General features: G+C 41.8%; 1 protein-coding gene and 1 pseudogene across 1 annotated transcript; one reads left to right on the plus strand and one right to left on the minus strand.

Moving 5' to 3' along the window:
* Window positions 1–213: 213 nt before the first annotated feature.
* On the minus strand, window positions 214–14,030 carry MEFV (MEFV innate immunity regulator, pyrin). The gene is made up of 11 exons (XM_039885122.1): window positions 13,693–14,030; window positions 10,574–11,205; window positions 10,417–10,426; window positions 8,381–8,772; window positions 7,868–7,963; window positions 5,134–5,364; window positions 4,690–4,712; window positions 2,959–3,074; window positions 2,749–2,781; window positions 2,358–2,390; window positions 214–2,210 (listed from the first exon to the last, which is right to left on the minus strand). Exons 1-11 carry the CDS (start codon window positions 13,967–13,969, stop codon window positions 1,657–1,659), a joined length of 2,397 nt encoding a protein of 798 aa, XP_039741056.1. The 5' UTR covers window positions 13,970–14,030; the 3' UTR covers window positions 214–1,656.
* A 9,972-nt stretch (window positions 14,031–24,002) lies between these two features.
* On the plus strand, window positions 24,003–24,121 carry LOC120620603 (uncharacterized; annotated as a pseudogene).
* The last annotated feature ends 1,455 nt before the right edge of the window (window positions 24,122–25,576 follow it).

Consider the following 25,576-nt stretch of genomic DNA (forward strand, 5'->3'; position numbering starts at 1 on the left):
ATAGAAGTCTGTTCAGCTAGTCTTTAGTTAGTTCTCAAGGGTGATTGTTTTATAATTTATAGTTTAGTTGTTATTTTGATGTGGTCATGGGAGGGGGCGAGCACAGCATTTACCTACTCTGCCATCTTGACTGGAAGTCCTATACACTTTAAAAGGGTGAATTTCATGTGTGTGAATTGTAGCACAATAAAATAACCACCAGACAGGGAAAATTTTATTTTAAAGATACAAATGTTTAGTATCTAAAATATTTATGAAGAAAGTACTATAAACAATGAAGTTCAACACCTAGATTCTACATAGTAAATTACTCACAGGAGCTGTAACATTATTATAAAATGAAGCAAAAAGTAGAAAGTTACATGGAAAAATTCACAGCCTCACTAAATGGTAATAAAATAAAACACAAGTAAAACCTCATTATATCTCTATTAAATTAGCAAAAAAAATTTTAATGTCACACACTTCTTCTGGCATAAAACATTTTTAAATCATTCTGGAGGATTGTATGGCTAACTACAGCAAGTGTTATCAAATAGTTCACATTCTGAAACCATTTTAGGAATAACAGGAGAAAAAATACATGTATGGGGAGGTGGTAGAAAATATACATGAAGCTGTTTGTGAAAAGGTTATAGCAAAGGAGAATTGGGAGTAACAAATGACCGACCATAAGGAACAGCTAAGCAAATAGGGCATGTGTACTGTGTCAGTATATGGATTATGCATATAGAACAAAGCTCCATGAAGACAGCAAAGCTCTTGTTTCATGTTCTGGTCACAACCATGGAGAATCTGAGTCCAATCTAGGCTCTAGTGTGAAAATGTAGAAAGAAGAGTTGGGGTAAGAGGAGTTTGGATTTTAATGTTCATTTGATTCTTCTTTTCTTACATCCCTTCTCTTTACATTAGATCTCTTTAAATGGAGGATGATAGAGGGAACATTTGTGAACTAGAGCACCTAATTTTCTACAGTACCACACATTTTGAGATACAGATCAGGATAGAATTTGACACTTAGAATATGTGTCAAATGTTTTTCCACCACAGCAGCCCTATCTCTTTCAAGGTGTTCAGTAGGGAAATGGGATCTCACAGCAATCAATCAAGTGACAACAAATGGATTTATGACCAAACTTTCTAATCAATTTATTTATGAAGCTCAGCCAATACTCTTAAGAACCATAGTTTATTAATCTAGATACAAAAATAGTTTATAACAATCCAGTCTGCTTGTTTCTCTTTCTAAACTTCCAAAGTTCTCAAGACAGGGGAGGCTAGAATCAGGGGACACATCCTTGCTGTGAGGTCTTGAAGGAAAATGAGGGTGGGACCTTGGCCTCAGGAGCATCTTAGGGTATAATTCATATACAAGGATTTATTTAGCAATAGTCATGTACTTCCTACTCTGAAAAACATGGCATGTCATCAGTACATATAGTCTCTTCACTCTTGGTTTACCATTATTTTTGTACCTAATTTTGTACTTCTGCAGTAGCAGAATTCCCTAGCTCCTGGGGACACAGGGACTGTTCTCTTATTCATTATATTCCCCACAACACCCAGAACCCAGTATGTGTTCAGTAATGACTGTAGAATGTATGAATTCAAAATACAAGGCTGGGAGTTGGAAGAGAGATGCAAAGTGTTGGTCATTCAGTGAGGCGCCTGGCAACCCACCGGACAGATGGTAAGAGGTTCTGTGTTCTTCCCTCCATTATGTGTCCCAGGGCTGAAAATAGGTTGAAGGGGCCCAGAGAAAGAGAAGCTGGTGAATGTGTAGATGTGGGATTTGGCTGTTACATTGTAAAAGGAAATTTCTCCAGCCTTGTAGTCCAGAAAAATGCCCACACACCTGGGGGGCTCCTTCATCCGCAGGCGGGTTGGGGGAATGGTGGATGCCTGGTACTCATTTCGCTTCATCATCATCACCACCCAGTAGCCATTATCTGGCGACAAAGTGATGCTCCCCTTTCGGTTTATGGATGTTTTACAGATGCCCAGGATCCACTCTGTCTTGTCTCCCACCTTCACTTCCCAGTAATGGCAGCCAGAGAAGAAGCTCGGAGAGCCCAGGGTGATGATACAGCTATCAAATCTTTCCGGGCTGTCAGGCAGACAGTTCCACTTGTTTCCAAGTCTCACACTCTTCAGGTCATCAGAGAAGATGAGATTGGGGTGGGCGGTTTCTACATCCAGAAGCACATTAACTTGCAGAGAGAATTAGAATACATGGGTACCAACCCCACAGGTTCTCTCCTGTCCAGGAAACATGGACAGGGCTGTTCTTCTAGAACACAGGGGACAGCACAGGGACCTATCAGGCCAAGGCCACTTGCATTGATCTTGGCACTTACCAGCATGTGCCTGAGCACCAATCAGTTTGGGAACTGCAGAGAAAAAGGAGATGGGAAAAAAATCCTGAGCATTCCTGTTTGGTAGGCTAAATCTACCCTGGTACCCACAGCAAGGAAAGACAAGGGACCCCCATGCTCAGGACCTTGATTCTTCTGCTTGTATATAACCCCATTTATCCCAGGGACCTGGGCCTGCGTTGGGGACTCTGTGGTCTGATGTGTTGAACTAGCCAAGTGAGTCTGGCACAGAGCTTGTGAGAGCCTGTCATGACCTTTCTCTTACCTTTGTTACAGGTGTTTTTCTCTGTTCTAAACAATGCCCAGAAATCAGTAGTATAAGGGAATATCACAATAACGCCTACTCAGCACATGTAACTACCATCATACTTACCACTGAAGGTTTCCATTTCTGAATGGAGGTTTTCTAAAAGGAGAAAGAGAACTAGAGTTAAATTCCCAGCTAGGAAGTTATCAGGAAGAGGCTAAAGACAGAGTCAGAAGGCCATGAGAAGTGGAGAAGGAATGCCAGCGGGCTCTGGGCTACATGGATCGCAGGGCGGAAGTGAGCAGGTGCCTCCCATCTTCCCCTAAGCCCACCTACCTGAGAAATGCTTCATGCTCTTCTCCACAAACTCTAATTTCTGGTAGAGCAGGTGTACCTTTTCTTTCACCTCTGGAAGGGTGGTCCATGGCTTAGGGGTAGTCACCATCTTGGCCCTAGAGACAAAAGACTGTTGTCTAGAGAAGGCTGGAACATGGAAGTGGACCAAGCCTCCATGAGCTGAAGGGGAGGTACAGCCTACATAGGGCATACTCAGCCCAGCCTTGGCTTTGCAAAGAAAGTCCTCCCTGGACTTCAAGCTCTAAACACTGGTCCTCAACTTTGGCTATGAGTTTGCATCACCTGGGGAGTTTTGAAAAAAACACTGATATTAAAGCAACAATGAGTTTTAATAATGGCCGTAAAATGGTGCTGATATTGAAATGCTCAGCCCAGAATTATCTATGTCAAATTAATTATACTTCCCTATTTTCTTTCTATTGAAATAAAAATGATAATAGATGAAAAAAAAACAACAATGAGATACCACTTCACACCCATTAGGGTGGCTATTTTTAAGAAAAAAAAAAAAAACGGTGTTAGCAAAGATGTGTAGAGGTTGAAACCCTTGTGTATTGCTGGTGGAAATGTAAAATGACACAGATATTGTGGAAAATAGTTTGATGGTTTCTCAAAAAAAATGAAACATATAATTACCATATGATAGAGCAATTCCATTTCTGGATATATACTCCCCAAAATTAAAAGCAGAGACTAAAACAGACGTATCTACACCAATATTCATAGCAGCCGTCATCATTCAAAATAGCCAAAAGGTGGAAGGAATTCAAGTGTCTACTGATGGGTGGAATGGATAAACAAAATTTGAAATATACATACAATGGAATATTATTCAGCCTTAAAAAGGAATGAAATTTGGACACATACTACAACGTGGGTGAACCTAGAAGACATTATGCTAAGTGAAACAAGCCAGACTAAAGCACAAATATTTTGATTCCACTTATTAGAGTATAAGTAGTTAAGAGTAGTCACATTCACAAAGACAGAAAGTAGAGTGGTAGTTGCCAGGGTCTGGGAAAGGGGGAAATGAAGAATTGTTTAGAGGTATGGAATTTGCATTTGGGAAGATGAAAAAATTCTGGAGATGGATGGTGGTGATTATTGTACAATAATGTGAATGTACTTAATGCCACTGAATGTACACTTAACAATGCTTAAAATGGTAAATTTAATGCTATGTATATGTCACCCTCCCCCCACCCCCCAAAAAAAGCCTTTAAAAATTGTTTCCTGGGTTGCTCTCCTGAAGATTCAGATTTAATTTATTTGCCAGGTCCTGGATGTCAGGATTTTGTAAAGCTCCTGGGGTGATTATATTCAGCCTCCTATTCTGCTGCCTGCTAGGCTTAGCAGCTCTATTCTTGGAAAGTGCTTCTCTTCCTGAGGCCACAAGCACTTCTGCAGAAACAGTTTTTATGAGGTGAATTGCATAAGACACAGTCTATTAGGGGGGGTTTCTTACGAAGCCACCATGAGCACGGCAAGCTGTGTTCATTCTTTCCAATTTTCAACCCCATGCTCTCCCCTCCTGATTGCACTGCAGTTTTCCTTACACAAATCCAGAAAGGCCTTAGATAGCTGTAGGAGATGGGAGGAGCCCAGGGAGGAGTCCCACACCCAGGATTTGGGAGCATCTTCCTTCTAGAATTGCCTCCCCAAATGCCTCCTACAGGACACCCGAGGTAATAGCAGGGGACCTCTCAGTACCTGTACAGGGTGACTCCGATGTCCTAGGAGAGAAAAGAGAAAAGCTCTCCATTACCAGTCTCCTATGGGCTGCACTGACCACTGGCCTCTCTTCTTGGGCTCTCAGCCTCAGGGTGTTAACACAACTGGGACGCCTCTACCCAATTCTAATTCTAATTATTTGAGGTGGCAGCCCAGCTGGGCCCTGCAACAGAACTGCATCCAAGCTCTGCTGCTCTCTTCTGGGAGATTCCAGGAGATTCCCTGGATTCTGGGCTACCTGGGGCTCCCGAGAGCTCATCAAAGGGGTCTGGGCACAAGAGGCATTGCAAGCCACCAAGACCAATTTCCACCCATGGCCCCAAGGGCCTCACCCAGTAGCTTGGGCAGAGCTGAAGGTTGTGGGAGCCCATGTCATTCTGCTGGGCACAGCAGGCAGGCAAGGCCAGGTCCAGCCACACTCACCTGCATAAGCTCCCATTCTGACTGGCACTGCTTGGCCTCCAGCTCCTCAATCAGTTCATCAAGAAGGGCGATGTCCCTGGACACTTGGTTGTCATATGTCTCCCAGACTTGGCCGATGGTCTGGCCCAGGTCCTCCAGCCAGGCCACAAAGAGCTGTTCTTGCTGCTTCAGAAACTGATATAACTGCTCCAACTGGTACTGGACTTTCTGCTTTGGGGTCTCAGTTAGTTTCTGGGAACAGGATAGGGAGGTATAGGGGTCTATGTGGTAAGGTGGATATATGTGTCTCAGGAATCCTCAGAATCTCACCCCCTAGAGGTGGACAAGAGGCATGCTTCCTCAGTCTCTTGGAGGCCTGAATTCCAGAGCAGGAGGCAAAATGGGCCAGAATCTTCCTCAACAGCTGAGGGTAGAAGGGGTCGACTCTTGAAAAATGCCCTAAAACTTTGTGTTATAGATTAGATTTTATTCCCTCCAACATCTTAACTCCCCAGGACCTGAGAATGTGATCTTATTTGGAAACAGGGTCTTTGCAGATGTCATTAGTTAAGATGAGCTCATACTGGGGTGGGGCAGGCCACTGGAGTGAGGACATTTGGGTACAGACACACAGAGAGAACACCATATGAAGAGACACAGGGGAAAGATGGACATCTACAAGCTGAGGAGAGAAGCCTGGAACATGTTCTTCCCTCATGGTCCTCAGAAATAACCAACCCTGCAAAAACCTTGATATCAGACTTCTAGCCTCCAGAACTGTGAGAAAATAAATTTCTGTGGTTTAAGCTACTTAGCTGGTGGTACTGTGATATGGCAGCCACAGGACACTAAGATACCTAGTATTACCTTCTTCCTTCCTTGAAAGCCACTGTGAGGATGACATATGCCTGGAGTCATAAATGGACAAGATTATGACCACCAAAGTCTCCAGAAGGGAAACTTCATTCCACTCCCTGTCTGCACCCTCCCCGAAGTGTTGGCATGCAGAAGGTTCTCAGTATGGCTCTGAATGACAGTGGTCAGTCTATTTATTTGAATATAAGTGAACTTGACTTACACTACCATTGCACACTGGTCAACTATTAAGCTCTTCTATCTCTCTGTTTCTCATCATCACTAGGAAGCTTCTTAATCAAGGTAAAGTGGCTCTAGGATACCTCTTCCTTCCTCCAAGGAGTGAGAGGGCCCTTCAGATCCACTAAGACTGAACTTGAGAAATCTCATCAATTTTGGCTCAAAAGGACAGCATTAACTTTAGTTATTTTGAACCAGAAACATCTCCTCACCTTTTGTTGTTGTTGATGATGGTAACTGACTTTTTTTTTTAAGGACAGGTCAGTTGTCTGGTTCAGTGGCCTATATTCTAAAATTATGTGATGATTTTGCTCATAATTAAATTCAGGCTAAGCATTTGGGCAAGAATACCATATATTTAAAGCTGTGGTCTTTCTAGCACATCCCATGAGGAGGCAAAGAATGTCCAGTTTGTCCATCATCATTATTGCGATACTAGGATTGGTCACATAGTTAAGGAGGGGTCTACTAGATCTCTCCATTGTAAATATACTTTATTTCTTTTATAATTATTAAGTAATTCATGGAGTGGTACTTAGTGTGTAAATATCCTGTACTCTAACGATCTTCTAAAAGTTTTAGCATTTGTTGATGATCTATGTCAGTGTCAGTTGTTATACTGGTGTTTGTATAATGGAAATTTCTAATTCAATGATTCTTCTATACTTGCTTCAGTTAGCATTCTGCTGTAAAGAAGAGCTTTTCCTTCCTTTTTCCTATAATTAAATTTTTCTTGATTACTGAAAGGAGAAAGAGAAGTGGTTCTGAAAACAGCATCTTGTTTCTGCAGGGGCCTGTGTTGCTATGAGTTTCTTAGGGAAGGCTGGACCCTCTTGTCTCCCTAGGTTTCCCTGAGCAGCCCAGGCTCCTGACATCCTCCTCAGGGGCATCCCTGACCTCTGATCCATCCACAAGTTCTAAGCCACCTGGGATTATAAGAAAGAGTTTTCATTTTACTACAATTCGGAGTTTCCCAAAAGTCAGATGCCTAGGCCAATGTCACCTCCTCTCATTCTGTCCCTTTTTATTTTCGCTGTTTCCCATTGTGGTGAGATGGGTCCCAATAGGAATTTGGAACCCAGAGAGGGAGTCGGGATCCAACCAATAGAAATGTATCAGCCAGATCAAGGCTCTGGGGTGGGTTCCTTAACTTGCAGGGAAAATGGAAGTAACTCATGAATCCAAAGAGGCTAAACACCAGCTTGACAGAAGAAGGCCAGTAATCTGTACTTACTGAAATCTGTGGCGTCACAAAACCACAGTTTTAAAGAAAATGTCTACTTTAGCCATTTGAATTTTAAAAGTCAATATGGTTTTTGTAAAAAAATAAAATGGACAACAACAACGATGATAAAAACAATACAGAGGAGAATTTAACGTTGGATCCCAACTGTCAGTGACAGACACTGGCATTAGTTTCTCTAAACCATTTTGTGGTATGAGAAAGTATGACAGTATCCTTGGAGATGCAGTTAGGCCTCCTCTGCAGGGACAGGCTTATCCTTTACCTCTCCCGCCTCCAAGAGCAGGTGATTCTAAATATGTGATCAGCTCTGCTTCCCTATGAACCTCAGGGACACTTGTTCACTCTAGGTTCCCTCCTCCCTTCTGCAGTGATGAGCCCAGGCAAGGTTCGGCCATAGAATGCCCTTGGCTTTACCAGGTAGTTTGCTGTGTCCTTATCCCCCCGAAGTCTCTGCTCCTCTCCATATTTTTTCAATTCTTTCAGATGCTCCAGCTGCTTCTGAATTTGCGCCTGGAAAAAGAACACTTGTTGAAGCTTAAACTTGGCTCCTGCCACCTTTAGTTGATGCCAGCTCTAGAAGGGAAAATATGCTTTGGGGAGTAAAGCTGAGGATGTTGCAGCCAAGAGCACAGGGAGGGTACCCAGGAAAAAGAAGAATGAATCCATCATACCAAGGGAAGCAAAGCCAAGAGAGAGATTCCTAATGACCTATGAGTACCTGGATTCTGCTATCCCTGAAGCTAGATTCTGTTGGACCTCTGAGTTACATAAGTGGATAAATTCTCTCTTTGCTGACTTGATTTGTATTGTGCTTTTGCCATTTACAGCTCAAGAATGCTAGCTCATGCACCAATCAGTAACAATGGAAAATGAAGCAAGCGTGTCTAAATGCCCAGCAGAGTAGGGCCCCCAGGCAGGAAGGCCTACCTTGTATTCCAGGGCAGCCTCTTCAATGGGGCGCACCTGATGGCCTCGGTGCTCTTGACTCAGGCTGCAGATGAGGCAGATGGGCTCTCCGTGGTCCTCACAGAAGAGCAGCTGGAACTGCTTCATGTGACGCTCACATTGTGGCAGGGGCTTGGGGCTCAAGCTAGCCTTCTGTGGGCCCTCTTGCTGCTTGCAGTGTCCAGAGTGCTTCCCTGTGAGTGAGGCTTGGTACCTGGGGCAGCTGGGTGAGTGAACACCGGGGACCTTGGGATCCCTAGAAGCAATGGAGCAGCTGCAGGAATCATGTGTACAGGTCCCACCAACCAGGTCTCCTTGGGCGCAGCAAAGGGTACACACAGACCTCCCTGGGGATATGGGAGTGGAAAAATCTCCTGAGTGACAAACCCAGGGTATTACAAAGGGGTAATACAAAAGCACAGCAGAGAGAGCCTATGCCTGAGACATATGAGTTCTCTTTTAGACTGCAGCTACCTCCTAGGTTGTCCTCCCCTATGTCCCCTCCAGTAAGGCCCTCCAACAATTCCCCTCCAACAAGCCCCTGTGACTGAGGGCCAAGGACTAGATCTCATGACAGTCCTGAGAGCTGGAATTCTTTTATCCTAAAGAAAGGTCTTTTGCTATAGATTCTATGCCTTCCTTCTGCACATACACTGATCTAGCAGGTGATATAAAGATAACAAAACATTCTGACCAATGTTTGCTTTGCCACTTAAAATCACTCAATCTGCTCATAACTCATGAAGGAATTCCCCAGGGACAGTGACTGGCTTATAGCTGGACTCCCAGCCTGTAGTAGAGTCCTTGGCACATGGTAAGCCTTTGGGAAGTATGTTGAATGAAGGCACAGACTGACCACTTCTCACACTCAGGTTCAGGAAGCATTAAATAAAAGTAAATACAGGAAGTTCATAAGACTGAAGGGTATAACCCACCATGATGATGTACAGCTATGACTATCTGTGCCCCAAGACCATAGCACAACTTTATAAAACAGAAATGACAAAAGATATAAGAATAGAAATATATTGAATCCATTAGTGCCCTCTCATTTCCTCTTTTCACCAGGTCCCAGGGATTTATATCCTGTGAGACTGCAAGAGGCCCCCAATAACCATTCTTCACTCCTACCCTTGTAATAGAATTGATCGCTGTTCATATGACTGCTTCTCCGCACCCTCCCCCAAAAAAGAAACTACATTTCTCAGCCTCCCTTTCAGTTAGGTATGGTTATTTGACTACATTCTGAAAAAAGGGATATAAAGGGAGCTCTCATGATCAATTTCTAGAAAATTTTGGAAACCTTCCCTAAGTAGTACTATTCTCCTTTGTCCATCTATCCTGCTGCATGGAATGAGGGTGCCACCATCTGAGATCATGAGTTTGAAAGTAAACTCTGTGGGGCAGAAAAACAGCAGAAGCCTGGGTTCCTGGCCCATGGAGCACCACATCTGTCTTGGATCACCTGTGCAACATTCATGTGAAAGAGGAACAAATTTCTACCTTATTTCAGTTACTGTTATTATAGTGTTTCTGTCATTCACAGCCCAACATAATCCTAATTTCTGCCTCCTTAGTAAAAGAGATCTAGGATTTTAGCCAACAGCTCTCCTCTTTGCCCAGAGAGAGGCAAATGGCAGAATTTGGATCCTATGACATGCTGCCATGGGGTTATTGGGAGAAGGGGATATTTTTACCCAGTCTTTCTCAGATGCTCAATCTGGAGTCCATGAAGCCCTGGGAATCTTAAAGAAGAACTTTAAAGTGTTTAAGAACTAAGCGAATTGATGTGACATTTTGTGAAGATGTGTACACATAGCTTTTGTTTTTCAGGATTCACAGCCTCCAAAAGATTCTCAGAGCTTTGGGACTGTAGGGGACACTCAGGGATCTGGTGACATAAATACAGTAGGGATAAAAGGTCACAAATCTTAAAGATGTCAAGTATTCTGGATTCTAGGGTCCTTTCTTACCTGAAGATGGAGGGATTTCTGGATTTGAAGGCTCATGGAGCACACTGCCTACCACCTCTCCCAAGGTTTTAAGAGTCTCTGGACCCTCAATTCCATTTTTCTCCGAAGGTCCTATAGATTCTGGATGCTCACAAGTCTTCTCCTCTTTAGCCAATGATATATTGGAAAATGTATTCCTGAATGCTCTCCCACCCAGGATCACGCAATGTTCTGAATTCCTGGAGCCTCTCTCTGGAGCCACAGCAGCCCCTACATCCAGAGTGGCCACTTCGCTGGGGGTGGCTGTTAAGTCTAGAGTCTCACTTCTCATTTTCTCTTGAGGAAAAAGAATGCTTGGATTGAGGGGTTCTCTCTCTCCCGAAGAAATGGTAAATTCAAGACTTTTGGGTCGCCTTTTTGAAGGTAAATGTGCTTCCGATAGCTTGCATTCTTTTCTTCCCAGGGACCCAAGTGACCCACTGGAGAGTCCTTGGAGCCTTCCTGCAGAGCTGGCATTCCTGCGTAGCCTGACACTCACATTGTTCCCCTTCTCCGCTTGCAGCTTGCTGGGCAATGCACTTCTCCTAGAAGACAGGATCGCACCCCTGGCCCCTGGCTTTCCCTGCATATCCGGGCCCTCCGAGCTCTTCTGATCTCTCCGTTTGCCCTGAGGCTTCTTCTGGGTCCCCCTCCCAGCTTCAGGCTGGCTGGCTGGTAGGCTCATTGCCCCATCACTACTTTGCCGCTGCCTGTCACCTTCTGGGTCATCTGGTATCCTCAGGTTCTTGAAATTATTCTCCCCAGAGAAACAAGACACTTCTGCACAGCTGGTGCCACTTTCTTGATTTGGATACTCTGAAAAGACAAGGAGACACAAAGGCATGAAAATGTTAGGTGCTCAGGGCCAGGGGCTGGGGGAAGAGAGAGGAGAGAGAATAGTCTCAGAAATCAAAGCAGTTTGGAACATTCTAGACAACAGCAGTCAATTACCATTAAATAATAACATACTAATTATTTGGTATCTATTTTTCAAATAGTCCTTTCAAACTTTTTAGGCAGGAAAACTTGTTTCCAATATAAAAATTCTAAAACCACAATTCTTCATACATAAGACAAATAAAAACCCTAGTTTATTGGTATAAATTTGTGTGCGATTATAGATGTACAAGACTCATTCATAAAATCAATCAATAAAGAAGAATTAACGTGTGGAAGCTAGACTTTTGTTGGTGAGCACACTGTAGTGTATCCAGATATTGAGTTATAATGTAATAATGGTTACTAACCATTGTTACATCAAAGAAATATCAAACAAACAAACAAACAAATAAATAAATGCTCCGAGGAAACAAAACTCAATTACAGTAGTAAGCAAGGGGAAGAACAGATGTATTCAGAATGGCAAAATAGTGGTAACAATCACTGAAGCTGGGTAATGAGTACAGAGAGGCTTCTTCATGGTTCCCTCTACTTCTGAGTATGTTTGAAAATCCATAATTAAACATTTAAAAGAAAGAAAACCTTCCATACAGAAGGGGACAGAACAGAATGTGTATCTGTCTCAATCTTGGCATTAGATATAGTTTAAAAAGTATATCTCTCTTGAAGATTTGTAAACAAAAGTGCCCTCTTTTAGGCTTCAGTCCAAATTCACATTATTCATGTAGTCCGTGAGTGTAGTGCAAACTCAAGAGAATAATTTCATTTGAAGAAGGTTCTAGGCGGCATTATCCTCAAACAATTAGAGTGAGCAAATGGACCTTTTACCGGAAAACTCAACTCAAAGCCAGGCCTCAAAGAATTCCCATACTACTGGATGATATATTAGAAACTTGTTAAGAGAGTAAATCTTAAAGGTTCTCAACTCACTGTATGAGAAGACGGATGTTAGCAGAACCTATGTGGTAATCATTTCACAATATATGTAAATCAAATCATCATGCTGTATGTCTGAAATTTATACAATGATGTATGTTAATTATTTCTCAATAAAGCTGGGAAAAAAGAATTAAGATGTTTGGCAAACGAATTTGAAATCTAATTATGAAGGACAGTTACAATTTCAGAAACTAATTTATTTATTTTTTCCCCACTTTGGTTTCATGAAGAAAATCCTAACTCATGCAGAAAAGTAAGTATAAATGGTAATTTTTTTAAAAAAACAGGTTGCCTAGAAATTTCAGGGTACTATTTAATTAAGCAGAAATGACAGGAAAGGCTTAATTCCAAGGTCTATATAAAAATAACCTGTACTTAGCACCTTAATTTTTGGTTTGAAGATGTTCTTATTAAAATTACTTTATAGTTGTTTAAAACACTTTGCTGTTGGTTTTGTAGGAAAACATGTTGCCAAAACTGGTACAAGAACTGGTGAGAACCCATGAAGCTGCTAGTAACCAGATTTGAAAATATGAAAAAGTAATTTGAAAATTCTATTCATCAGATTATTCCAGACTCAACTTATGGTTGGTTTAGTTCTATCACTCTTTCAAAGAATAGAGGATTTTTATGTCATTTAAACTATTCTATCACATAGAAACACAGGAAAAGTATTTCTAATGTATTCTTAAAGTAGAAATAGAAGAAAAATTCAAACTCCAAATATTTTTTAAACTCCAAATATTTTTATTAGGTACTCCCCCCAAAAATCTCAAAACACATCTAACAGCAGAAATCACATTCTTTGATTATAATATAATAAAATCAGAAAGTATGGCAAAAGGGTAGCAGAAGAAGAACTAGGAGAAATAAGGAAAAAAGAAAAAAGATGAAGAAAGAGGGAGAGAGAGAAGGAGAGAAAGAAAGAAGGAAGAGAGAGAGGGAGGGAAGGGAGGAAGGGAAAAAAGAAAGGAATGAAGTCTTCTTGAGAATTTTAAAATGCCTTTGTGAAATGTGTTAAAGAACTCAAAACTAAAATCAGGTGGATAACAATGAGAAGATTACCTATCAACCCTATTAATAAGATCAGTTAGCAGGCCCTTTTTGCTTACCCAGATACTCGTCTGTGCATAAGTGTTAATCACAAATGAAGTGAGGAATTCTCTACACACAGACATCTAGCTCCTACCTTTAATGATCCTTCCAAGTCAGAATCTCAGCCATCCCTCTTTTTCTTTTTAAGAGCCATTGGGAGCCTTAGTTTTATTAATTCAGCTCCAAAGACCAGAGCAGGGAAAAGGACTTGCTTGGCCAGAGTCACTAGTGTCATGGCACACCTGGGACTCCTAACCCCTAAGTCATAGTGCACTAGTCCGAACAGGCACTTGTTCTTGTACTTTCCATACCATCCCATAAATAGCCAGCAGTTACAATGGTAGAGAAGGGGGCATGGGGCCTGCTTACCTGGGCCAATTGCCTTGTGGAGCTCTTCTGCCAGGAGGTGCTGGTTGATGGCCTTCAGGACCTGCAGGGTCAGATGCACAGCACACTTTTCCCCATAGTGGTCGAGCAGCAGAGTGGCCAGCTTCACTGGCTTAGCTGTCTGGAGCTGACCCCTGGGTATCCGGGGTGGCACCTTCTCCAGGCTGATGTTCTGCAGCTTGAACTTGAACTTCTCAAGGTCATAGGGCACCAGCTCTTCCAGGGAGAACAACAGGTGGTCTCTAGGGGTCTTGGCCATAGCGTTGACCGAGAGAGGCTGGTGCCAGCTGTCTGGCTTCTGGGAGAAGAAAAAGCCCTCTGTCCTGGAACCCAGAGTATGAGTGAGACGAGGCAGCTTGTGAAATAACGGAAAAGGCACAGGAAATGCTCTGAGTTTTGGTGAGAAATGAGGCTATGGGAGTGTCATTGCTGGCTTGTGTTCTCTTTCTTGCCGATTCAGAGGCTTTTCCAGCTGGGAGATTCCTTGCCACACATGTGGTCCTCTAGTGCCCCAGCTCTCACCTCCAAGGGCTGGACTACAGAGCTGGTGGTAAGTCTGGGAGGGAGGTTCTGGGATTGGATTCCCATCTCTTGATCCTTGGGCAGGCTCTCAGATGCTTCCTTCTCTCCTCCTCCCAGGATTTGGGTGTGGAGGGTGGCAGCAGAGCCCCTGGTCCCACCCTGGAGAGGACTATGTTCAGCTCCTGTGGCCAATTGTTTTCTGCCAGACCCTTGGGGGTTTTTATTGACACTCCAGAGCCAATGGCAGGGGGAATAGGGGACAGCAAATATACCCCTGCGAGCTTTGCGGTTCCCTGCCCAAGAAGGCAGGCAAGGCCAGAAGGGCACTGCCAGGAGGCAAGCCCTGATATTGCCCCTGCTGATGCAGTTTCAGTTGTCTGGTACTTCCAGCAACACAAGGGCCCATAACGCCATGCCTGGAACCACCATCCTGATCTGTTTGTTCCCAGTGCTGACTTTACCCTGGCTTCCGAGTAGCATTCCCAGGAGAGGATGCCCATCTATGCACACTTACTGCACAAATATTCTGGATACCGTGCCAGGATGCTGGAGAAACAAGGTGAAAAAGACATGATGTCCTTTGGAGCTTACTGTCCAGTGTAGGGCCCCAGAGGAGGCTTCAAATTTGTATGTGGGGGTGAGCTGACTTCTTCCTCCGTTAACTGCTTCTGTCATTCTGCATACTCTAATTTTTATCCCCAACTTTTTGTTTTGAAAAGTTTCAAACTGACTGAAAAATTGAGAACATAGTACAATGAACACATATACCCTTTACCTAGATTAGCCAACTGTTTATATTTTATAGATTTGGTGATATTCTCCCCTTTCCTCACCTCTCCTCTTTCCCTCTCTCTCATGTTTTCATACACGCACTTTTTTTTTTTCATGAACCATTCGGATGGTTCTGAATTTGGATGAATTGAAAACATCATATCACTCCAAATACTCTAGATACCTTAAACACCCAGAACAAGGATACAAGTATATCATTTTAAGTAATAAGAATACAATCATCATACTCAGGAAATTTAATGTTGTTAAATAAAATTTTCCCATTTGTCTTGATAATGTCCTTTACAGCTTTTTTTTTTTTCAATCCAGGGTCCAATCAGAGATTGCTTTTAGTGAAATGTCTTTATAGTCTCCTTTCACACTTCTCTTGCCTTAAAAAAAAATTCTTTCACGACATTAATATTTTTGAAAAGTCCATTCCAATCAGAATGTCCCTCAGTTTAGATTTGTGTGATTGTCTCCTCATTATTAGACTGAAGGTACATTCAGGCATCCTTGAGATCTCACTACTATAAAAGTACATTTTTTCTTTGTAATTAATTAAGCAACCCAATTGTGTAGAAATTTCTGTTTTTCCCACAATCTTTCGCTTCATGGTTTAGCATTCATTGAAGATCCTTTTCTGAATCAATTGCTACAACGGTGGTTGCAAAATGGTGATATCTCTATCACTTAGTTGGCATCATTTGCAATCCTGGTTTAAACTTTGTCTTTCTCATGATATTTTTGGCTTACAGACATTTTGTTGATAATACAATTACCCTTCAATGGTCCTTACTCTGTGCCAAGCACAGTTTGCTTTATATATACATTATCTCCTAGAATTTCTGTAGCTCTCCATAGGGGCAGGATTCATTCTCTCCATTTACAGCCAGGATTAGTGACTTAGTGACTTGCCCAGAGCCAAGGTTCAAACCCACTCTGTTAGCCACTTTGCAATATTGTCTCCCTGTATGATAATAATTTATTTACTATGCATAACTAACTATAGATGTCATTTTTTTAGCTGTCCTGTGAAGTTCAAAATGGGCCATAGTGACCAGTCCCACAGGTCAGTGACAACATTCTGATGCCTGGCTGAACAAACAGCCCTGTGTGTGACCAGCCTGGGATCAAAGTTTCAATTAGTTCTGGTTGATTGAATTTAGCTTATTGTTCAATTGGCCCATGTGCTTTGTATTTTACAGAGTATTCAGCATTTTTGTTTTAATAGCTAATAACATCCAGTTCTCTGGATCCTGTTGAGAAAATAACCTCCCCAACCCAACATCTTCCCTAAAAAAATGGATGAATCAAAATGTAAATTTCTGGTGCAAATATCAAATTGTGAAATTCTCAGGTTGGGCCAGAAGACTGCTTGTTGACTGGAATGTCTCTGGGACCAGGACCCTTACAAAATTACAGAAAGACTCAACAACTGACGCAGAAACGATGAAATTGTGCAATGATGTGCAGTGTCCTTCGTGTTCCTTGGGTCCCTGACCCTGTCTGGACTAGCCAGGAAATTCCTCTAAGCTGAGACTAACTCAGTATGACAGAACTGGATAGGAAACAGGGCTTTCCAGTCTATAGCAGGTTCTTTTGCAATTGAAGTGGCAGCTTGTGCAACAGGCAATTTTGAGTCAGGTGCTTCTTGAAAAGTAGTGTTTTAATGCCACTGAAGCCTTTCTAGGTCAAGAGAAGCTCATAAAACTTCCATTTTTTGAGGTTCCAATGAGTTTTTAAAATGAAGAAACATGAAAATAGGATTATAGCTCTTGGGATGCATTTTAACTCTTTAACAAAGTGGGGTATTGCTGAACTATTTCTTGTACCTCTGTGACTGTATATATGCCCTTATTTGAGGACAACGTGATAAATCTAAATCAATGCAACTGCTGCAAAGGGTTCAGTCTTTGCTCTAATCCCAAGTAATATGCAGCTGAGACACCTCAGCCTTTATTCCATTCCTGGTCATGAGGGGTTTCACTTTCTAACACATTCATTTTTTCCATCATTTTTAGACTTTTAAATCAATATGTATTACTTTTTTTTTTATAATAAAAAGGTAGTTTTTAAAAAGTATTTTATAGTTAGCTTCGTTTCCAAGGTGCTACCAATCTTGTCCCTCCAACCATCATGATAAACGATGTCTATAAAGTAGTATTTAAATACATTACATATCTGCTATTGAGAAAATGGAAAGAACTAGGAAAATCATGGTAGAGTTCCTGTGTTAATCTGGAGTTGAAAATAATGGATCTCATTGTGACATGATCTCTTCCATGCCCCCTAGTAATCTGAATTTTAAGGGAGAAATCTGAGACTTTGATGGGCTAACCATTCAGGTCCAAGTGAATTTCCAGGGAATGAACCTCCCACTGGGAGACATAACTGTGTGTATAATACATACTTAGAACTGCCAAACCGAGGGCGAACTGAGTTTGGGACAACCTACAACCTCTTCAGCAGGATGGAAACAGGGAGAGGAAGCCAGCTTCCCCAAGTGGGATGCAGTAGGTGGCCTCGACCTGTCATGGTGGTGCAGTGATGGGATCTGAATAGGTTCCCAACCAGTTCACCAATGAGAGCTTCATTTGCAACATGGTAACATTAAGCAAGAAGCTTTATAAGCTAGAAAGTGTTATACACATTAATTCCTATTGTTAAATACATTTTTCTATGTACATTTTATAATTTTAACAACTGAACAAATTTCGTTCTACCACTATACTTATAGGGACCCTCCTAGGAGGCTGGCTTTGGGTATACAGTCACAGACCGCCAAAGGCTTACAAGTCAGTGAAGGAGGAAAACACAGTTGCCTGTTAGACGACAGCCATTCCTTAACCATACCCCTTCAGGTTCGGTTTACATAACCCTGTCCCCACATCCACCTCCCCGTCCTCTCATCTCCGCAGAGCTGACTCTTCTTGCCCGGGGCTTCTGTCATTCCGCTCACCACCTCGTATTGAAACTGTTCGTCAGTTTGGAAGCTGCACGAATTGGTGGGGAAATGTGGGACTCCAAGATCTAGAATCTGGGCAAGTTATTTGACTTCTCTGAGTTTGTTTCCTGTCAAATGGGTTGTTTCGGGAGTTCACTGAGAGAGAATGTACGCAAAAGTGCCTGGCACCGTGGGAAAGTGTCAACATCCTCCTTTGGTGTTTCAGCGCCTGGCACTTCGTGGGCGGTATCCCTGAAGGTGGACAGGAGATTCCCACCCCACCCCCCACCCCCCGTCACCACCAGGAGCCCCTCCGCCCACACTCCGCGGTTCTCGGCTTGGGGACAGGAAGGCGTCATGTTGGTTGGTGTCACCCTCAGCAGCACCTCCCTGGGGCAATGGCTCCAGAGGAGGAAGTAGCTTGGGTCAGCATGGGGTTTGTTTGCGGGAAGAGTGGCTCGAGGAAACAGGGGAAGTGTCATCGCAGGGCCCTGACAGGCAGGCAGGCGCAGGGATCAGCAGCAGCCTCGGTCTCCAGCGTCACGCCTACGCATGCGCGAGCGACTCTCTGAACTGCATCTCCCAGGGTCCCGGGAATATGCGGAACCAATCAGAAAGCCGGTGGCTGGGCTCACAGGGTCTACGTCTCCCAGAAGGCGCTGGGCTACCGCGCTGCTGATGGGGTTGGCATCCCCAACAACCTATACCTGTTTCTCTCCAGAGTGGTCGTGCGGCCAGCTCAGAGGAGGAGCAGTTGTCGCCCCTAGTATCCGAGCACGAACCCAGGAAGTAGAGTAGGCGTGGCCCCCTCAGAGTCGAGGGCTCGTGGCCTTGGGCGCCTTCCGGTTGCGCTAAAACCGTTTAGCCCCAAAGCCCTCCTGTCCTTATCAACCTGTAGACCTCGTTCACTCCTGTTTACAGCAGGTATTTACCGAATACCACATACTGTGCCAGAGGCGAGGATGGTCACTTTAGGCAGGATTCCTGCCCCAACGAGCTTATCTCACGAGAGGGTAGTAAACAATAGTTTCCAGTCAGGATAAGAGCCGCTAAACAACTGAGTCCTTTAATCCAGCATCAGCACTGGTGTCGTCTCAGTTTCCAAACACTGCCCCCGGGAACTCTAGAGTGCAGATTCTTAAACTTCTCTGTGTCATAATTCCTTTTGAAAAATCTAGTAAAATGCTATGTTCTATAGGGATAATTGTTTTGTTCAGAAAAGAGTACATTCATTTATCGTTTCGTATATGATTTCGGGGCGTTCGTGGACTTCCTGAAGTCCACCTGGGGGAACCTAGCAGGAGTCTCTAGGTATATACCCTCACATCAGCTAGAGAAGCCCCTGCATTTTAACTGTTTTGCATTATGTCCCCTTCAAGAAAGACTTCATTTGATCCAAGTGGACTGCAAGGGAAAAAAAGGAACCCCGAGCCAGATGGCCTATCTGTATTTCTAGTTCCAACATTCTATGTATGTCCTTCTCATCAAGACTACTTTCTAGTCTCAGGTGAACATAACCAGACTATTGACCTGCATGGTAGTGTGAGAGGCATCTTCTTACTTAAATCTTTGTCATTCTCCTGGAACATTCCTGCCTGCCACACTTGCCAACAACTTAAATGACTGTCACCAGGGGACTGGCTTGGTAAATTTTGGTGAATCCATTCTGTGGCCTATACTGCATCCATTGAAAACAGTGTGGTGGTTTTCCATGCACTAATGTGCAAAGATGGACAATATATATTATTAAATGAAAAGAGCATGTTTACAGAATAATTACAGAATAATTTCATGTAACAGAGAAATATTTTTTTAAATTTAAATATCTCAAGGAAGACTTAAGAAATTACATGGCAACCTGTAGAGAGTAGATTGGAGGTAGGGGTTGTGCTTTTTACTCTATGTTCTCTATACATTTTTGTGTTTTTTTTTTAAATGAGCATTTAAACATTTTATGACACATGAAACATACTCCATGAATATGTTCTCAGCGTAAAATAATAAGGCAAAACGGAAAACATAGCAAGCTAAATGTTAGATGAAGACTTTTATGTTTTGCTCAATATTTTTATAACAAAAAGTTAAGTAAAACCTCATTAACTGCAATGTTTACACTGGAGTGCAGAAGGTTAGGAAAATGGATTTTTAAAAGCAGATTGTGCTCTTAGGGAAACAAATGTCAAGTTTTTAAACAGATATGTAAGGTTTGCCAGTACTGCAGGGAACACAGCATAGACCCATCTCTAAAATAAACACACACATACATATACACATACTGCAGGATCAAGTTAATGTAGACATAGACGCTTTAAAAGAACATAAGTTCTCACGCCTTGACTCCCTTAAAGTTACAGAGCAGAAGCTAAAAATTTTAAAATATGATTGAGATAATCTGAAATGACTGAAAGGCCATTTACCCAAGAAAGCCTTAGTATTTGGCAGTGCCTTCACCCACAGGAGAGTAACCAAGCCGTTCATCTCAGCCAAACTCAGGTGGCATTTCTCCTAAAGTCCTGGAGAGGGCGCCCCCCACGTGGTCTCTAGGGCTGCTTCTGGAAGCACATTGATCGCCTCACTCCCATTCGCATCCCCAAGCACAGTACTTCTCAGAAGCCAGCTGCTGGAAACAATTCTTAATTGCTGCAGTTGGTAGTTAGAAGAAAAGAATTATATCAGTCAAAGCTAAAATTAGACATCAAAGACCACAGAAAACATTTTCCAAGGCTGATATGGTGGTGATGGGGGTATCGAAATACCAAAAATCATAGTTTTGGAACTGCAGTGGATGACACTTCTCAGTGAAACTAACATATATTGAGCACTTTTACCAAATATCATATGAGTGCTTTATATGGCTTCATAGCACAGACTCTTGGGTCGGACTGCCTGAGTGAGAATACTGTCTCTACAGTTAATCAGTTGTGTGACGCTGGCATGTGATGTACTGTCCCACTTATTTAGCCTTGAAAAAGAAGGAAATTCTAATACATGCTACAACATGAGTAAATGGATAAATCTTGAAAACATTATGCTAAGTGAAATAAGGCAGACACAAAAGGACAAATATCATGTGCTTCCACCTATATGAACTACCTAGAATAGTCAAATTAATAGAGACAGAAAGCAAAATAGTGATTACTAGGGGCTTGGAGGGAAGGGTAATAGAGAGTTATTATTTAATGAGTGGAGTTTAAATTTGGGATGATGAAAAAATTTTAGAGGTAGATGGTGGTGTTGGTTACACAACAATGTGAATACACTAATGCCACTGAATTCTTCACTTAACAATAGTTAAAATGGTAAATTTTATGTTATATATATTTTACAACCAAAAAACCTTTAAAAATGCACACAATCCTTGCTTCAATTATTCCATTTCTAGGACTCTATCCTAAAGAAGTTATTGAATGTACACAAAATTGTATTATTGGATGTTCCTTGCAGAATTGTTTCTTAAAGCAAGAATTGAAAACAATCTAAATTTCCATCAACAGAGGAGATAGTGCAGTTATAATACACTCATACTATGGCATACTGTGCAGCTGTTAGCAAAGACCTATTTATCTTGATCCAGGTGGATTTCAAAGGCACATTGTTAAGTTATAAAAAAAAATCTGGGAAAATATGTATCTAGATATAGATGTATAATGAATACATATGTAAGTATGTAAACACATCTCAGGAGACTAGTAGGATATACAGCCAACTCTTATCTATAAAAAAAAGAGAGTAAAAGTAAAGTGAGGGGCTGATAGAAAAGTTTCCTCATTTTCTTTGTATACATCTATATTCTTTGAATTTTGTGCAATGATTATTCATGTATTACTGTTCTGGTTATCTATTGATGCATAACAATAGATTGGTATAAAAACAATCTTTTTATTATGCGCATGATTTTGTGCTCAGGATTTTGAGTAGGTCACAGCAGAGACAACTCATGCCTGCTCCATGGCTGGAGCTTCAGATATCTGGAGATTGCTGGAATGGCTATAATCAACTGGAGCTTCAGATATCTGGAGATTGCTGGAATGGCTATAATCAACTGGGGTTATGTGCCTGGGGCCTTAATGCCAGCTGTCTGCAGGTGATTTCTTCGTTCTTCTCCTCTGTGTGTCTGCTAAGATTGGAATGTCCAAAATGGCTTCTTCAAGTGTATGTCTGGTGCCTGGGCCGGGCTGACTGAGCATCTTTCTCTCTCCATGTGCATAGCTTGGGCTTCCTCACAGCATGGCAGACTCGAGGTAATTAGATTTCTCAACTGGTGGCTGGTGTCCCCAGGGCTAGCGTTCCAAGAGGCCCTAGGTGGCAGCTTCACAACCTTTTATGAAGTCCCAGAAAGTTACTTCCATTTCATTCTATTGCCTAAGCAGGTCACTGAGACTGGCCTAGAATCAGGGGAAGAGGGCCAGACACCACCTCTCAATAAGAGAATTAAAAAAGAGATGGCAGCCATTTTTATCCTACCACACTTATATAATGCTAAAAATAAAAACTTTTAACACGAAACTCAACTTGATGTATGATTTACAGAGCACACCATGTCTTTCATCTCTTTCACCACTTGCTACAAATGTACAATCTCTTGGAAATTCTCTGCCAGGCCTGTTGCTTCTAAGTTTCTTATGCCATTCCTCAAATTAATGTCTAGACCAGTGGTTCTCAACTTTGGTTGCACATTAGAATCATCTGAGGAGCTTTAGAAAATCTTGATAGCCAGAAAAATCTCTAGGGGGTGGTACCCAGGTGCTATGGTCTAAATGTATATGTCCCCTCGAAATTTATATATTGAAATATCAATGCCTGAAGTGATGGAATTAGGAGGTGGGGCTGTTGGGAATTGCTTGATTATGAGGGTGGAACCCTCATTAATGGTATTAATCCTCTTTTAAAAGAGATCCCACAGAGCTCCCTACGCCTTTTCACAGTGTGAGAAAATGGAGATCGGCAGTCTTCACCATATAAGAGGGCATTCACTTGACCATACTGGCAGCCTGATTTTGGACTTCCAGCCTGCAGAACTGTGAGAAATAAATATCTGTAGCTTACAAGCTACCCAGGCTGTGGTATTTTGTTATAGCAGCTCTAATACATTCAGACACCAGGCATGAGAATTTTTTAAAGTTTCTGAGGTGATTCCAATGTACACAAAGCTGAGAATTAATGGTTTAGGTTATAACTGTTTTAGCACCAGTTCTTATTCTGGGGAGAAAAGATAATACCCCTAACTCAGTTGTTAAAACATTCAGATTGGGGGCTGATTAAACTGACTGTAAGTGCTAAGGAAGAGGCTAAGAGCTGAGCTCTCCTTCTACCTTGTTCCACATCTTTATGAGGGATTTGAGGAGAGGAGGCAGGGAGCCAGACGAGAAGGCTTAGTCTAAGCACTGTTCTTTTCTGAGTTTATTCAGCCCATATCCCTTGGCTAGAAATGAGAGGATTTCAGAAAAGGCACTCATTTCAGAATTAAAAGATCATGAAGTTTCCTGGAGGGCCTTGAGGATGGTTTTTTTGAGAATGTGAAGGTGACTGCAGGTGCAGGAGGGCAAAGTGTAATGTCTCTCATCCCTCACCACATTGTGATCCCATTGGGAGCAGATTTACCAGTCTATTCCTCAGTTTCCTTGATTTCAGCCTAGACAATACCCTCTACACTGTGAAAGAATTCCGGCAGATTCTGGAAGATAATTGCGAAAATCTTAATGTGACCCCTAGAGGTTCTCTCTGCTTTCAGGAAGACAACTATGGCATCTTAGGGAGGACTGTTTCAGCTAAAGAAAGGGACGAGTTCTCTCCTAGGTCCTTTAGCCTCCTATTTTTACTGCCAGCTTTAACAGCTAAGCAGCTATTAACAACTGCTTTTATAAAACCCATGGAACAGTTTTTGAAAAAAACCTTTTAACAGAGAAGAGGAAGTAAAAACAAAATCCAGGGAGGTAGAATGGGAAGCAACCTGAACACTTTTATCTCACTTCCCTTTCACGCAAGCACCAGAGATGCTTCCAAACATATAAAAGTACTAGAGAGGCCTAAGGCTCTTTTAGATTTATTGTCCATCTACAACCATGCCACCCTGAACGTGTCCGATCTCATCTGATCTCAGAAGCTAAGCAGGGTCGGGCCTAGTTAGTACTTGGATGGGAGACCATCTACGAATACTAAGTGCTGTAGGTGTTTTAAAAAAATGGATTTGTTGTCCTACAAATAGAACACTCATTTTCTAGAGCCTTTAGGATACTTAACAAGTTTTATCAAATATAAGTTTACAAGAAAACCTAAATGAACTTTCAAAGCAGAAATAGAATGAATTCCATTTTCTAATCAATGCAGTTAAACATTTTTCAGATATTTCTTGACAAGATTAACCACTTGACCAACTCTTGGCTTGAAGATGAAATAAATTAAAAACTGCAATGACAAACTATTTTGAAATCATAAATAAAGAGAATATTCTATATAAAAATGATGTCACCAAAGCTGTACTTAGAGGAAAACTCATAGTCCTTAATGGTTTTTATCATTAAACAACAAAGACTAGAAATAAAATACACTGATATTTATTGCAAGTTTATTTTGTATAGAGCCTATATTTAAATATATGTCACTTAATCTTTATAATACTTATGGGGGGGGCATTGAATTTTGTGCTTATCTTTTCAAAATACTCAGAAGTAGAACTAGGCATATCCATCACAATGTTCTATGTTTTTAGTTTCCAAGAGCTATCTTACATCTTTCTTGATTCAATGCTACACATTTATTAATATTTAGTATGTACAGAACACTTTAAGGGATGGAAATATGAATAACAGTTGTTCTCCACCCTGTAAAACTCCAGTCATGTGTGTGATGTTGATGTATGTACATTGGAAAGGCAAAGGATGATACAAGTCACAGTATGATTGTAACTAACCCTCCTAGCTAAGGTGAACTGTGATAAGTGCTAAAAATGAGGTCTAAACAAAGCACCTGGGGGCTCAGAAGAAAGTGATTCTGACTTGCAGTGCTTGCTGCCACAGTTCAGGGCCTGCATTATGAATATCTTCACAGCCTTGTTGAGGAGTTTGTGCTTTATTATCAAGGCAGCAGGAAACCTTTGGAGATTGTGTGTGTGTGTGTGTGTGTGTGTGTGTGTGTGTGTGTGTGTGTGAAGACTTTTATTTTTGATATAGCTATTTTGTTTTGCTTTGGTTTATTTGCCTTATTTTATGTTTTCATGGAGAAAGGGCAATATGTTTCAGATTAATAAAAATAAAATGCATTTTAAATGAAATGTCATTTACAGTCACTATTTTGTCTATGATTGGATTTCAAAACTAAGAGTGAATTCAAAAAGTAATGTGATACACTTAACAGCCATGGATCATAGGAAAGCTGTAGTCAAGTAAAGTGGGAAGAAACCAAAATGGTGGAGAGAAGCAAATAGCAAAGGCTTAAGGTGGCGGAAGCCTGGAAGCCAGAATATCCTAAGGTGAGCAGCATTTCAGAAAGACAGGAGCTGCCCATTTGTCTGCTTCCAGGCCAAAGAGCACAGACTTGAAAGTCTTAACACTAGATTACATCGAATGTCAATTCGAAAACCAGGCACAGACAACTGACTCCTTAAGTGCAAGGAAATCTCTAAGACCT

This window comes from Pteropus medius, unplaced genomic scaffold, assembly GCF_902729225.1.
Source record: "Pteropus medius unplaced genomic scaffold, Ma_sr-lr_union100, whole genome shotgun sequence".
In the NCBI taxonomy this organism is placed as follows: Eukaryota; Metazoa; Chordata; class Mammalia; order Chiroptera; family Pteropodidae; genus Pteropus; species Pteropus medius.